The sequence below is a fragment of the Petromyzon marinus genome, chromosome 35, assembly GCF_048934315.1.
Source record: "Petromyzon marinus isolate PM22_M1 ecotype Great Lakes invasive population chromosome 35, UKy_Petmar_22M1.pri1.0, whole genome shotgun sequence".
Taxonomy (NCBI): Eukaryota; Metazoa; Chordata; class Hyperoartia; order Petromyzontiformes; family Petromyzontidae; genus Petromyzon; species Petromyzon marinus.
Window position 1 is genome coordinate 13,327,277 of NC_133701.1, and position 16,113 is coordinate 13,343,389.

The 16,113-nt window shown below is 49.5% G+C and overlaps 1 protein-coding gene across 1 annotated transcript in view; it reads left to right on the plus strand.

Annotated features, from left to right (window-relative positions):
• Positions 1–238: 238 nt before the first annotated feature.
• Positions 239–16,113, plus strand: part of LOC116948976 (tyrosine-protein kinase Src42A-like) — a 95,263-nt gene continuing 79,388 nt past the window's right edge. Inside the window, exon 1 of the mRNA XM_032966308.2 lies at positions 239–901. Coding sequence (XP_032822199.1) covers positions 624–901 — 278 coding nt within the window. The 5' untranslated portion in view covers positions 239–623. The remainder of the gene's footprint in view (positions 902–16,113) is intronic.

The window sequence follows — 16,113 nt, forward strand, 5'->3', positions numbered from 1 at the left end:
ACCTGGGATAATCGGAATAGGAGACCTGGGTGGCAGATAGGAGACTAGAGCGAGAAGGGATAGGAGACCTGGTTGGGTGAGGGAAGAGGGAGACCTGGTTAAGGGAAGGGTGAGGGAGGGGAGCGGAGACCTGGGAGGAGGAAGAAGAGAGGGAGGAGGAGGAGAGGGAGGAGGAGGAAGAGGAGAGGGGAGGAGGAGGAAGAGGAGAGGGAGGAGGAGGAAGAGGAGAGGGAGGAGGGTGCAGCTCTCGGTGGAACCCAGAGGCGGGGCCCCGCGCCGCCGAGAGGTTTCTGTCGCTGAGACCGGACGGACCTGGCCCGGGCTCCCCGGGGCCCTAGAGGGGACCAGCGCGGAACGGGAGGGGATCTGCTGCTCCTTCCAGCCTCAACAACAGCAACATCATCATCATCGTCGTCGTCGTCCTCTTCACCTCCAGAGGTGTCACGTGCTCCGGGGTCCCCGAGCGAAGGAGTCCGGTGAGAGGGCCCCGATTTGAGACGTAAGGGGACCCGCGGTGAGTCGCGGGGATCCCAGGCTAGACGAGTCTCCAGTTAGTAGAAGGGGGGAGGGGGTCCCCGGCGAGGGGGAACTCCTCTGGGGGGGGGGGGGGGTTCCCGGGAGCCATGGGCTGCCCGTGCTCGGTTGAGCGGCGCCCCGACGATCCTGGGCCCCCCACCGGGCCCGTGGCCCCTCACCTCTTCGTGGCCCTGTTCGACTACGAGGCGAGGACCCAGGACGACCTGAGCTTCGTGAAGGGGGACATGCTGAGGGTCCCCGACGCGGGCCCCGACAGCTGGTGGTACGCGTGGCTCGTGGAGCGCGGGGCCCCCTCGGAGGGAGGCGCCGAAGGGTGGATCCCGGCGAACTACGTGGCGAGGGTGCAGAGCATCGAGGCAGAGCCGTGAGTACGAAGCCGCGGGGGCCCCTGCACCCCCCCCATCTATAACCCTCCCCATCCATGAGACCCCTCAGTCCCTGAGACCTCTCAGTCCCTGAGACCCCTCTCAGTCCCTGAGACCCCCCTCAGTCCCTGAGACCCCCCTCAGTCACTGAGACCCCTCTCAGTCACTGAGACCCCTCAGTCACTGGGAACCCTCTCAGTCCCTGAGAACCCTCTCAGTCACTGAGAACCCTCTCAGTCACTGAGACCTCTCAGTCACTGAGAACCCTCTCTGTTCCTGAGACCTCTCAGTCCCTGAGACCCCTCTCAGTCCCTGAGAACCCTCTCAGTCCCTGAGACCTCTCAGTCCCTGAGACCCCTCAGTCACTGAGACCCCTCAGTCACTGAGAACCCTCTCAGTCACTAAGACCCCTCAGTCACTGAGATCCCTTTCAGTCCCTGAGACCCCTCAGTCACTGAGACCCCTCTCAGTCCCTGAGACCCCTCAGTCACTGAGACCCCTCTCAGTCCCTGAGAACCCTCTCAGTCACTGAGACCCCTCAGTCACTGAGAACCCTCTCAGTCACTGAGACCCCTCCCCATCCCTGAGACCCCTCTCAGTCACTGAGACCCCTCTCAGTCACTGAGAACCCTCTCAGTCCCTGAGAACCCTCCCCATCCCTGAGACCCCTCTCAGTCCCTGAGAACCCTCTCAGTGCCTGAGAACCCTCTCAGTCCCTGAGACCTCTGCACGGGTCCAGGTTCTATCAGAATTGGTCTCTCATGGCCACCGTCAAGACCCTGCTACTGCTGCTGGTGCTGAGCCCATAGCTGCTGCTGCTGCTGAGCCCATAGCTGCTGCTGCTGCTGAGTCCATAGCTGCTGCTGCTGCTGCTGCTGAGCCTATAGCTGCTGCTGGTGCTGAGCCCATAGCTGCTGCTCGTGCTGAGCCCATAGCTGCTGCTGGTGCTGAGCCCATAGCTGCTGCTCGTGCTGAGCCCATAGCTGCTGCTGGTGCTGTCAAACCGCTCATCTCCCGTTTACAGCCCTGCAGAGCCACTGGTGGACGTTCCACATTCATAGTGCGGTTAAGATGGGGGGGGGGGATTATATATATGGGGCAAACACTGTTTGATCACCCCCACAAAGTGGTTACTCATTTAGTTTATCGTCCCAGAACGAAGGGATGATGATGGTGCCGGGTGTATCCGAACCCCGCCTGGGCTCTCAGACTCTCCCATCGCGGGCCGCTGGCTCGCAACTGCTGCGTGAACTTCACAGACGAGGGGGTTGCTCACTCAACTCACTCACTCACAAAGACAAACATCCCCCATATAGCCTTAACAGACTGTAGGGGCAAGTGCTGTTAGCGAGCAGCTATGAAGGCCGGTAACGGTACAAGAGGGGGTGGGTGGCAAGCACCACTCCCGACCGCCTTTGTCTCCCTAGTGGCAATGTTTACACACCACACCAGGTACTCATTTGAGGCTGAGTCGACCTAGGGGAGGCCTAGGACCGGTACAGATAATCGTCACTGGTGTTGGCCGTGAGCGGGAATCGAACCTGTGTCGCCGGGTTCACAGCGCAGCGCGTTAACTGCTACACTATCGCTCCCCACACACACACACTGACTACACATACACACACTGACTATACACACACTGACTACACATACACACACACTGACTATACACATACACACACACTGACTACACACACACTGACTACACATAAACACACACACTGACTACACATACACACACACTGGCTACACATACACACACACTGACTACACATACACACACACTGACTACACACACACTGACTATACACACACTGACTACACATACACACACACTGACTACACATAAACACACACACTGACTATACACAGACTGACTACATATACACACACACTGACTACACATACACACACACTGACTATACACATACACACACACTGACTACACACACACTGACTACACATAAACACACACACTGACTACACATACACACACACTGACTACACATACACACACACTGACTACACATACACACACACTGACTATACACACACTGACTACACATACACACACACTGACTACACATAAACACACACACTGACTACACATACACACACACTGGCTACACATACACACACACTAACTATACACACACACTGATTACACATACACACACACTGACTACACATAAACACACACACTGACTACACATACACACACACTGACTACACATAAACACACACACTGACTACACATACACACACTGACTACACATACATACACACACACTGACTACACATAAACACACACACTAACTACACATACACACACACACTGACTGCACATACACAACAATAACAACAACCGCCATTCGCCACTAAGTGGCGGTGACGTCACTACGACACTTGTGCCAGGCCATGTGCACCTCGAGGCCACGTGAAGTGTCGAACGCCCGCTGACTACACATATATACACACGCACACTGACTACACCTACACACACACACTGACTACACATACACACACACTGACTACACATACACACGTACACACACACACAGACTACACATACACACACTGACTACACATACACACACTGACCACACACACACTGACTACACACATACACTGACTACACACACACTGACTACACACACACACTGAATACACATACATACACACACTGACTACACACACACACACACTGACTACACACACACACACTGACTACACACACACTGACTACATACACACACTGACTACACATACATACATACACACTGACTACACACACACACTGACTACACACACACGCTGACTACACATACATACACACACTGACTACACACACACTGACTACACATACACTGACTACACACACACTGACTACACACACACTGACTACACACACATATACATACACTGACTACACACACGCACTGACTACACATACACACACTGACTACACACACACTGACTACACACACACTGACTACACACACACACACTGACTACACACACACACACTGACTACACACACACACTGACTACACACACACACTGACTACACACACACTGACTACACACACACACTGACTACACATACATACACACACTGACTACAAACACACACACTGACTACACACACACACACACTGACTACACACACACACACTGACTACATACACACACTGACTACACATACATACATACACACTGACTACACACACACGCTGACTACACATACATACACTGACTACACACACACTGACTACACATACACTGACTACACATACACACACTGACTACACACACACACTGACTACACACACATATACATACACTGACTACACACACGCACTGACTACACATACACACACTGACTACACACACACTGACTACACACACACTGACTACACACACACACACTGACTACACACACACACTGACTACACACACACACTGAATACACACACACACACTGACTACACATATACACACTGACTAGACACACACTGACTACCCACACACTGACTACACACACATATACATACACTGACTACACACACGCACTGACTACACATACACACACTGACTACACACACACTGACTACACACACACACACTGACTACACACACACACACACACTGACTACACACACACACTGACTACACACACACACACTCACTACACATACACACACTGACTACACACACATATACATACACTGACTACACACACGCACTGACTACACATACACACACTGACTACACACACACTGACTACACACACACTGACTACACACACACACACTGACTACACACACACACACTGACTACACACACACACTGACTACACACACACACTGAATACACACACACACACTGACTAGACACACACTGACTACCCACACACTGACTACACACACATATACATACACTGACTACACACACGCACTGACTACACATACACACACTGACTACACACACACTGACTACACACACACTGACCACACACACACACACTGACTACACACACACACTGACTACACACACACACACTCACTACACATACACACACTGACTACACACACATATACATACACTGACTACACACACGCACTGACTACACATACACACACTGACTACACACACACTGACTGCACACACACACTGACTACACATACACACACACACTGACCACACACACACACACTGACTACACACACACACACACTGACTACACACACACACTGACTACACACACACTGACTACACACACACACTGACTACACACACACTGACTACACACACACTGACTACACACACACACACACTGAATACACATACACACACACTGACTACACATACACACACTGACTACACACACACTGACTACACACACACACTGACCACACACACTGACTACACATACACACACACACACTGACTACACATACACACACTGACTACACACACACACTGACTACACACACACACTGACTACACATATACACACACGCACTGACTACAAATACACACACTGACTACACACACTTTGACTACACATACACACACATTGACTACACACACAAACTGACTACACATACACACACACACTGACTACACACACACTGACTACACACACACACTGACTACACATACACACACTGACTACACACACACACTGACTACACACACACTGACTACACACACACACTGACTACACACACACTGAATACACACACACTGACTACACACACATACACACACACACTGACTACACACACACACACTGACTACACATACACATACACTGACTACACATAAACACACACACTGACTACACACACGCACACTGACTACACGTACAAACACACACTGACTACACGTACACACACACTAACTACACACACACACTGACTACACATACACACACACTGACTACATGTACACACACACTAACAACAACAACAACCGCCATTCGCCACTAAGTGGCGGTGACGTCACCACGACGCTTGTGCCAGGCTATGTGCACCCTGAGGCCACGTGAAGTGTCGAACGCCCGCTGGCAGGAGGTCACGGGGCAGACCCAGGTGCCACGGGTCGACTGACTGAGATGACTGGCTGATGCACCACCTGTGCCCCCTACTGTGCCAACCTGCTGTGCTTTAGCCACCCGGCGCTCCGCTCGCTGTTGTGAGCGTCGCTCCTCCGCCCTCCGTTGTTGTTGGAGGGCGACTGCCTCCAACTGCCCAGTAGCATCCTTCACGAGCCTCCTCCACAGAGGCCGATCTTGACACCGCTGGTACCAGTCATCGGCAAGTCCACTCAGCTCCACGTCCTCCTGTACCACATCACTCCATCTCTTCCCTAGCCCGTGCCGCGCCCGCTTAGCCCCCTCAATCCGGCCAAACAAAAGCTGTTTCGGCATGCGGTGGCTGGGCATGCGGGCTACATGACCCAGCCATCGCAGTCTTGCCTGCCGGAGGAGCTCACCGATGGGACCCTGCCCAGATCTTTCAAGGATTTGTGAGCTCCTCACACAATCCAGTCTGGTTAAACCCAGGATGGATCGTAGGCAGGCCAGCCTAAATGTTTCTAACCGGCGAAGATGTTCCATTAGGGGGGTCCACGTTTCGCAAGCGTAGAGAAGGGAGGGAATGACCGTGGCCGAGAAGACCTGAAGCTTAGTGCGGAGCGACAGACCAGGTAGCTTCCACACAGCGTTACGCAACCGATGAAAAGATATTGCCGCTCGACTGATTCGGAGTGAGACCTCTGCTGTTAAACTGGAGCCAGTCATAAGCACACTGCCCAGGTATGGGAAACTCTCCACTCTCTCCACAACTGCCCCATCACCGATTGGGAGTTGTGGGGGTGGAGTGTCCGATGGTACAAAGTACCCAGGCAGGTGCTTAGTTTTGGTGGGGCTGATGGTAAGGCCCCACCTCTTAGTGGCACGCTCCAGTCTCAGCAGCAGCGTCTCCAACTCCTCCTCTGACTGAGCAGCTATTACCAAGTCATCAGCATACATAACGTGGTTGAGCAATAGGGAGCCATCCCTTGACCGCACCCGGGCATCGATTAGCCTCCCATTATATCTGTACCATATGGAGATTCCCCCGGTACAGCTATTGAAGGCTTCACGAACTACGTGGTCAAAATAGATGTTAAATAATGTGGGAGCCAGAGGACATCCCTGTCGCACCCCAAGGTGTACAGGGAATGGCTCTGACTCCCGGCCACGTAGTTTTACCCAGGCCCGCTCACCATCATGAAGGTCCTTAATGATCGTGAGCAGAGGGTCAGGTACTCCAAAAGCACGAAGAACGACCCAGAGCCCAGGCCTACTGATGGTATCATAGGCCTAACTACACATACACACACACAGACTGCACATACACAACAATAACAACAACCGCCATTCGCCACTAAGTGGCGGTGACGTCACTACGACACTTGTGCCAGGCCATGTGCACCTTGAGGCCACGTGAAGTGTCGAACGCCCGCTGACTACACACATATATACACACACACACTGACGACACATACACAGACACACACACTGACTACACATACACACACACAGACTACACATACACACACACTGACTACACATACACACACACTGACTACACATACACACACACTGACTGCACACACACACTGACTACACACACACACTGACTACACATACATACACACACTGACTACACACACACACACTGACTACACACACACACACACTGACTACACACACACACACACACGGACTACATACACACACTGACTACACATACATACACACTGACTACACACACACACTGACTACACACACACACTGACTACACATACATACACACACTGACTACACACACACTGACTACACACACACTGACTACACACACATATACATGCACTGACTACACATACACACACTGACTACACACACACACTGACTACACACACACACACTGACTACACACACACACTGACTACACACACACACACTGACTACACACACACACTGACTACACACACACACTGAATACACAAACACTGACTACACATATACACACACGCACTGACTACAAATACACACACTGACTACACACACTGACTGCACACACACACTGACTACACATACACACACACACTGACTACACACACACACACACTGACTACACACACACACACTGACAACACACACACACTGACTACACACACAATGACTACACACACACACTGACTACACACACACTGACTACACACACACTGACTACACACACACACTGAATACACATACATACACACACACTGACTACACATACACACACTGACTACACACACACTGACTACACACACACACACTGACCACACACACTGACTACACATACACACACACACACTGACTACACATACACACACTGACTACACACACACACTGACTACACACACACACTGACTACACATATACACACACGCACTGACTACAAATACACACACTGACTACACACACTTTGACTACACATACACACACATTGACTACACACACACACTGACTACACATACACACACACACTGACTACACACACACTGACTACACACACACACACTGACTACACATACACACACTGACTACACACACACACTGACTACACACACACTGACTACACACACACACTGACTACACACACACTGAATACACACACACTGACTACACACACATACACACACACTGACTATACACACACACACTGACTACACATACACATACACTGACTACACATAAACACACACACTGACTACACACACGCACACTGACTACACGTACACACACACACTGACTACACGTACACACACACTAACTACACACACACACTGACTACACATACACACACACTGACTACACGTACACACACACTAACTACACATACACACACACACACAGACTGCACATACACAACAATAACAACAACCGCCATTCGCCACTAAGTGGCGGTGACGTCACTACGACACTTGTGCCAGGCCATGTGCACCTTGAGGCCACGTGAAGTGTCGAACGCCCGCTGACTACACACATATATACACACACACACTGACTACACAGACACACACAATGACTACACATACACACACACTGACTACACATACACACACACTGACTACACATACACACACACTGACTACACATACACACACACTGACTACACACACACACACACTGACTACACATATACAACACTGACTACACACACACTGACTACACGTACACACACACATTGACTACACATACACACACACTGACTACACATACACACATACACACACACAGACTACACATACACACACTGACTACACATACACACACTGACCACACACACACTGACTACACACATACACTGACTACACACGCACTGACTACACACACACACTGACTACACATACATACACACACTGACTACACACACACACACTGACTACACACACACACACTGACTACATACACACACTGACTACACATACATACATACACACTGACTACACACACACACTGACTACACACACACGCTGACTACACATACATACACACACTGACTACACACACACTGACTACACATACACTGACTACACACACACTGACTACACACACACTGACTACACACACGCACTGACTACACATACACACACTGACTACACACACACTGACTACACACACACTGACTACACACACACACACACTGACTACACACACACACACTGACTACACACACACACTGACTACACACACACACTGACTACACACACACTGACTACACACACACTGACTACACATACATACACACACTGACTACACACACACACTGACTACACACACACACACTGACTACACACACACACACACTGACTACATACACACACTGACTACACATACATACATACACACTGACTACACACACACACTGACTACACACACACGCTGACTACACATACATACACACACTGACTACACACACACTGACTACACATACACTGACTACACACACACTGACTACACACACACTGACTACACACACATATACATACACTGACTACACACACGCACTGACTACACATACACACACTGACTACACACACACTGACTACACACACACTGACTACACACACACACACACTGACTACACACACACGCACTGACTACACACACACACTGACTACACACACACACTGAATACACACACACACTGACTACACATATACACACTGACTACTTACACACTGACTACCCACACACTGACTACACACACATATACACACACTGACTACACACACACACACACTGACTACACACACACACACACTGACTACACACACACTGACTACACACACACACTGAATACACACACACACACACTGACTACACACACACGCACTGACTACAAATACACACACTGACTACACACACACTGACTACACACACACACTGACTACACATACACGCACACACTGACTACACACACACTGACTACACACACACACACTGACTACACATACACACACTGACTACACACATACACACTGACTACACACACACACACTGACTACACACACACTGACTACACACACACGCTGACTACACACACACTGAATACACACACACTGACTACACACACAAACACTGACTACACACACACACTGACTACACATACACATACACTGACTACACATACACACACACTGACTATACACACACTGACTACACATACACACACACTGACTACACATAAACACACACACTGACTACACACACACTGACTACACGTACACACACACTGACTACACGTACACACACACTAACTACACATACACACACACACTGCACATACACAACAATAACAACAACCGCCATTCGCCACTAAGTGGCGGTGACGTCACTACGACACTTGTGCCAGGCCATGTGCACCTTGAGGCCACGTGAAGTGTCGAACGCCCGCTGACTACACACATATATACACACACACACTGACTACACATACACAGACACACACACTGACTACACATACACACACACTGACTACACATACACACACACTGACTACACATACACACATACACACACAGACTACACATACACACACACTGACTACACACACACTGACTACACATACACACACACTGACTGCACACACACACTGACCACACACACACTGACTACACATACACACACACTGACTAAAAATGCATACACACTGACTACACACACACACTGACTACACATACATACACACACTGACTACACATACACACACACTGACTACACATACACACACTGACTACACACACACACTGACTAAAAATGCATACACACTGACTACACACACACACTGACTACACATACATACACACACTGACTACACACACACACACTGACTACACACACACACACACGGACTACATACACACACTGACTACACATACATACACACTGACTACACACACATACTGACTACACACACACACTGACTACACATACATACACACACTGACTACACACACACTGACTACACACACACTGACTACACACACATATACATGCACTGACTACACATACACACACACTGACTACACACACACACTGACTACACACACACACTGACTACACACACACACACTGGCTACACACACACACTGACTACACACACACACTGAATAAACACACACTGACTACACATATACACACACGCACTGACTACAAATACACACACTGACTACACACACACTGACTGCACACACACACTGACTACACAAACACACACACTGACTACACACACACACTGACTACACACACACTGACTACACACACACACTGACTACACACACACTGACTACACACACACTGACTACACACACACACACTGACTACACATACACACACACTGACTACACACACACACTGACTACACACACACACACTGAATACACATACACACACACTGACTACACATACACACACTGACTACACACACACTGACTACACACACACACTGACCACACACACACACACTGACTACACATACACACACACACACTGAATACACATACACACACTGACTACACACACACACTGACTACACACACACACTGACTACACATATACACACACGCACGGACTACAAATACACACACTGACTACACACACACTGACTACACACACATTGACTACACATACACACACATTGACTACACACACACACTGACTACACATACACACACACACTGACTACACACACACTGACTACACACACACACTGACTACACATACACACACTGACTACACACACACACTGACTACACACACACTGACTACACACACACACTGACTACACACACACTGAATACACACACACTGACTACACACACATACACACACACACTGACTACACACACACACACTGACTACACATACACTGACTACACATACACACACACTGACTACACATAAACACACACACTGACTACACATACACACACACTGACTACACGTAAACACACACACTGACTACACATACACACATACACACACAGACTACACATACACACACACTGACTACACATACACATACACTGACTACACATAAACACACACACTGACTACACACACGCACACTGACTACACGTACAAACACACACTGACTACACGTACACACACACTAACTACACACACACACTGACTACACATACACACACACTGACTACATGTACACACACACTAACAACAACAACAACAACCGCCATTCGCCACTAAGTGGCGGTGACGTCACCACGACGCTTGTGCCAGGCTATGTGCACCCTGAGGCCACGTGAAGTGTCGAACGCCCGCTGGCAGGAGGTCACGGGGCAGACCCAGGTGCCACGGGTCGACTGACTGAGATGACTGGCTGATGCACCACCTGTGCCCCCTACTGTGCCAACCTGCTGTGCTTTAGCCACCCGGCGCTCCGCTCGCTGTTGTGAGCGTCGCTCCTCCGCCCTCCGTTGTTGTTGGAGGGCGACTGCCTCCAACTGCCCAGTAGCATCCTTCACGAGCCTCCTCCACAGAGGCCGATCTTGACTCCGCTGGTACCAGTCATCGGCAAGTCCACTCAGCTCCACGTCCTCCTGTACCACATCACTCCATCTCTTCCCTAGCCCGTGCCGCGCCCGCTTAGCCCCCTCAATCCGGCCAAACAAAAGCTGTTTCGGCATGCGGTGGCTGGGCATGCGGGCTACATGACCCAGCCATCGCAGTCTTGCCTGCCGGAGGAGCTCACCGATGGGACCCTGCCCAGATCTTTCAAGGATTTGTGAGCTCCTCACACAATCCAGTCTGGTTAAACCCAGGATGGATCGTAGGCAGGCCAGCCTAAATGTTTCTAACCGGCGAAGATGTTCCATTAGGGGGGTCCACGTTTCGCAAGCGTAGAGAAGGGAGGGAATGACCGTGGCCGAGAAGACCTGAAGCTTAGTGCGGAGCGACAGACCAGGTAGCTTCCACACAGCGTTACGCAACCGATGAAAAGATATTGCCGCTCGACTGATTCGGAGTGAGACCTCTGCTGTTAAACTGGAGCCAGTCATAAGCACACTGCCCAGGTATGGGAAACTCTCCACTCTCTCCACAACTGCCCCATCACCGATTGGGAGTTGTGGGGGTGGAGTGTCCGATGGTACAAAGTACCCAGGCAGGTGCTTAGTTTTGGTGGGGCTGATGGTAAGGCCCCACCTCTTAGTGGCACGCTCCAGTCTCAGCAGCAGCGTCTCCAACTCCTCCTCTGACTGAGCAGCTATTACCAAGTCATCAGCATACATAACGTGGTTGAGCAATAGGGAGCCATCCCTTGACCGCACCCGGGCATCGATTAGCCTCCCATTATATCTGTACCATATGGAGATTCCCCCGGTACAGCTATTGAAGGCTTCACGAACTACGTGGTCAAAATAGATGTTAAATAATGTGGGAGCCAGAGGACATCCCTGTCGCACCCCAAGGTGTACAGGGAATGGCTCTGACTCCCGGCCACGTAGTTTTACCCAGGCCCGCTCACCATCATGAAGGTCCTTAATGATCGTGAGCAGAGGGTCAGGTACTCCAAAAGCACGAAGAACGACCCAGAGCCCAGGCCTACTGATGGTATCATAGGCCTAACTACACATACACACACACAGACTGCACATACACAACAATAACAACAACCGCCATTCGCCACTAAGTGGCGGTGACGTCACTACGACACTTGTGCCAGGCCATGTGCACCTTGAGGCCACGTGAAGTGTCGAACGCCCGCTGACTACACACATATATACACACACACACTGACGACACATACACAGACACACACACTGACTACACATACACACACACAGACTACACATACACACACACTGACTACACATACACACACACTGACTACACATACACACACACTGACTGCACACACACACTGACTACACACACACACTGACTACACATACATACACACACTGACTACACACACACACACTGACTACACACACACACACACTGACTACACACACACACACACACGGACTACATACACACACTGACTACACATACATACACACTGACTACACACACACACTGACTACACACACACACTGACTACACATACATACACACACTGACTACACACACACTGACTACACACACACTGACTACACACACATATACATGCACTGACTACACATACACACACTGACTACACACACACACTGACTACACACACACACACTGACTACACACACACACTGACTACACACACACACACTGACTACACACACACACTGACTACACACACACACTGAATACACAAACACTGACTACACATATACACACACGCACTGACTACAAATACACACACTGACTACACACACTGACTGCACACACACACTGACTACACATACACACACACACTGACTACACACACACACACACTGACTACACACACACACACTGACAACACACACACACTGACTACACACACAATGACTACACACACACACTGACTACACACACACTGACTACACACACACTGACTACACACACACACTGAATACACATACATACACACACACTGACTACACATACACACACTGACTACACACACACTGACTACACACACACACACTGACCACACACACTGACTACACATACACACACACACACTGACTACACATACACACACTGACTACACACACACACTGACTACACACACACACTGACTACACATATACACACACGCACTGACTACAAATACACACACTGACTACACACACTTTGACTACACATACACACACATTGACTACACACACACACTGACTACACATACACACACACACTGACTACACACACACTGACTACACACACACACACTGACTACACATACACACACTGACTACACACACACACTGACTACACACACACTGACTACACACACACACTGACTACACACACACTGAATACACACACACTGACTACACACACATACACACACACTGACTATACACACACACACTGACTACACATACACATACACTGACTACACATAAACACACACACTGACTACACACACGCACACTGACTACACGTACACACACACACTGACTACACGTACACACACACTAACTACACACACACACTGACTACACATACACACACACTGACTACACGTACACACACACTAACTACACATACACACACACACACAGACTGCACATACACAACAATAACAACAACCGCCATTCGCCACTAAGTGGCGGTGACGTCACTACGACACTTGTGCCAGGCCATGTGCACCTTGAGGCCACGTGAAGTGTCGAACGCCCGCTGACTACACACATATATACACACACACACTGACTACACAGACACACACAATGACTACACATACACACACACTGACTACACATACACACACACTGACTACACATACACACACACTGACTACACATACACACACACTGACTACACACACACACACACTGACTACACATATACAACACTGACTACACACACACTGACTACACGTACACACACACATTGACTACACATACACACACACTGACTACACATACACACATACACACACACAGACTACACATACACACACTGACTACACATACACACACTGACCACACACACACTGACTAC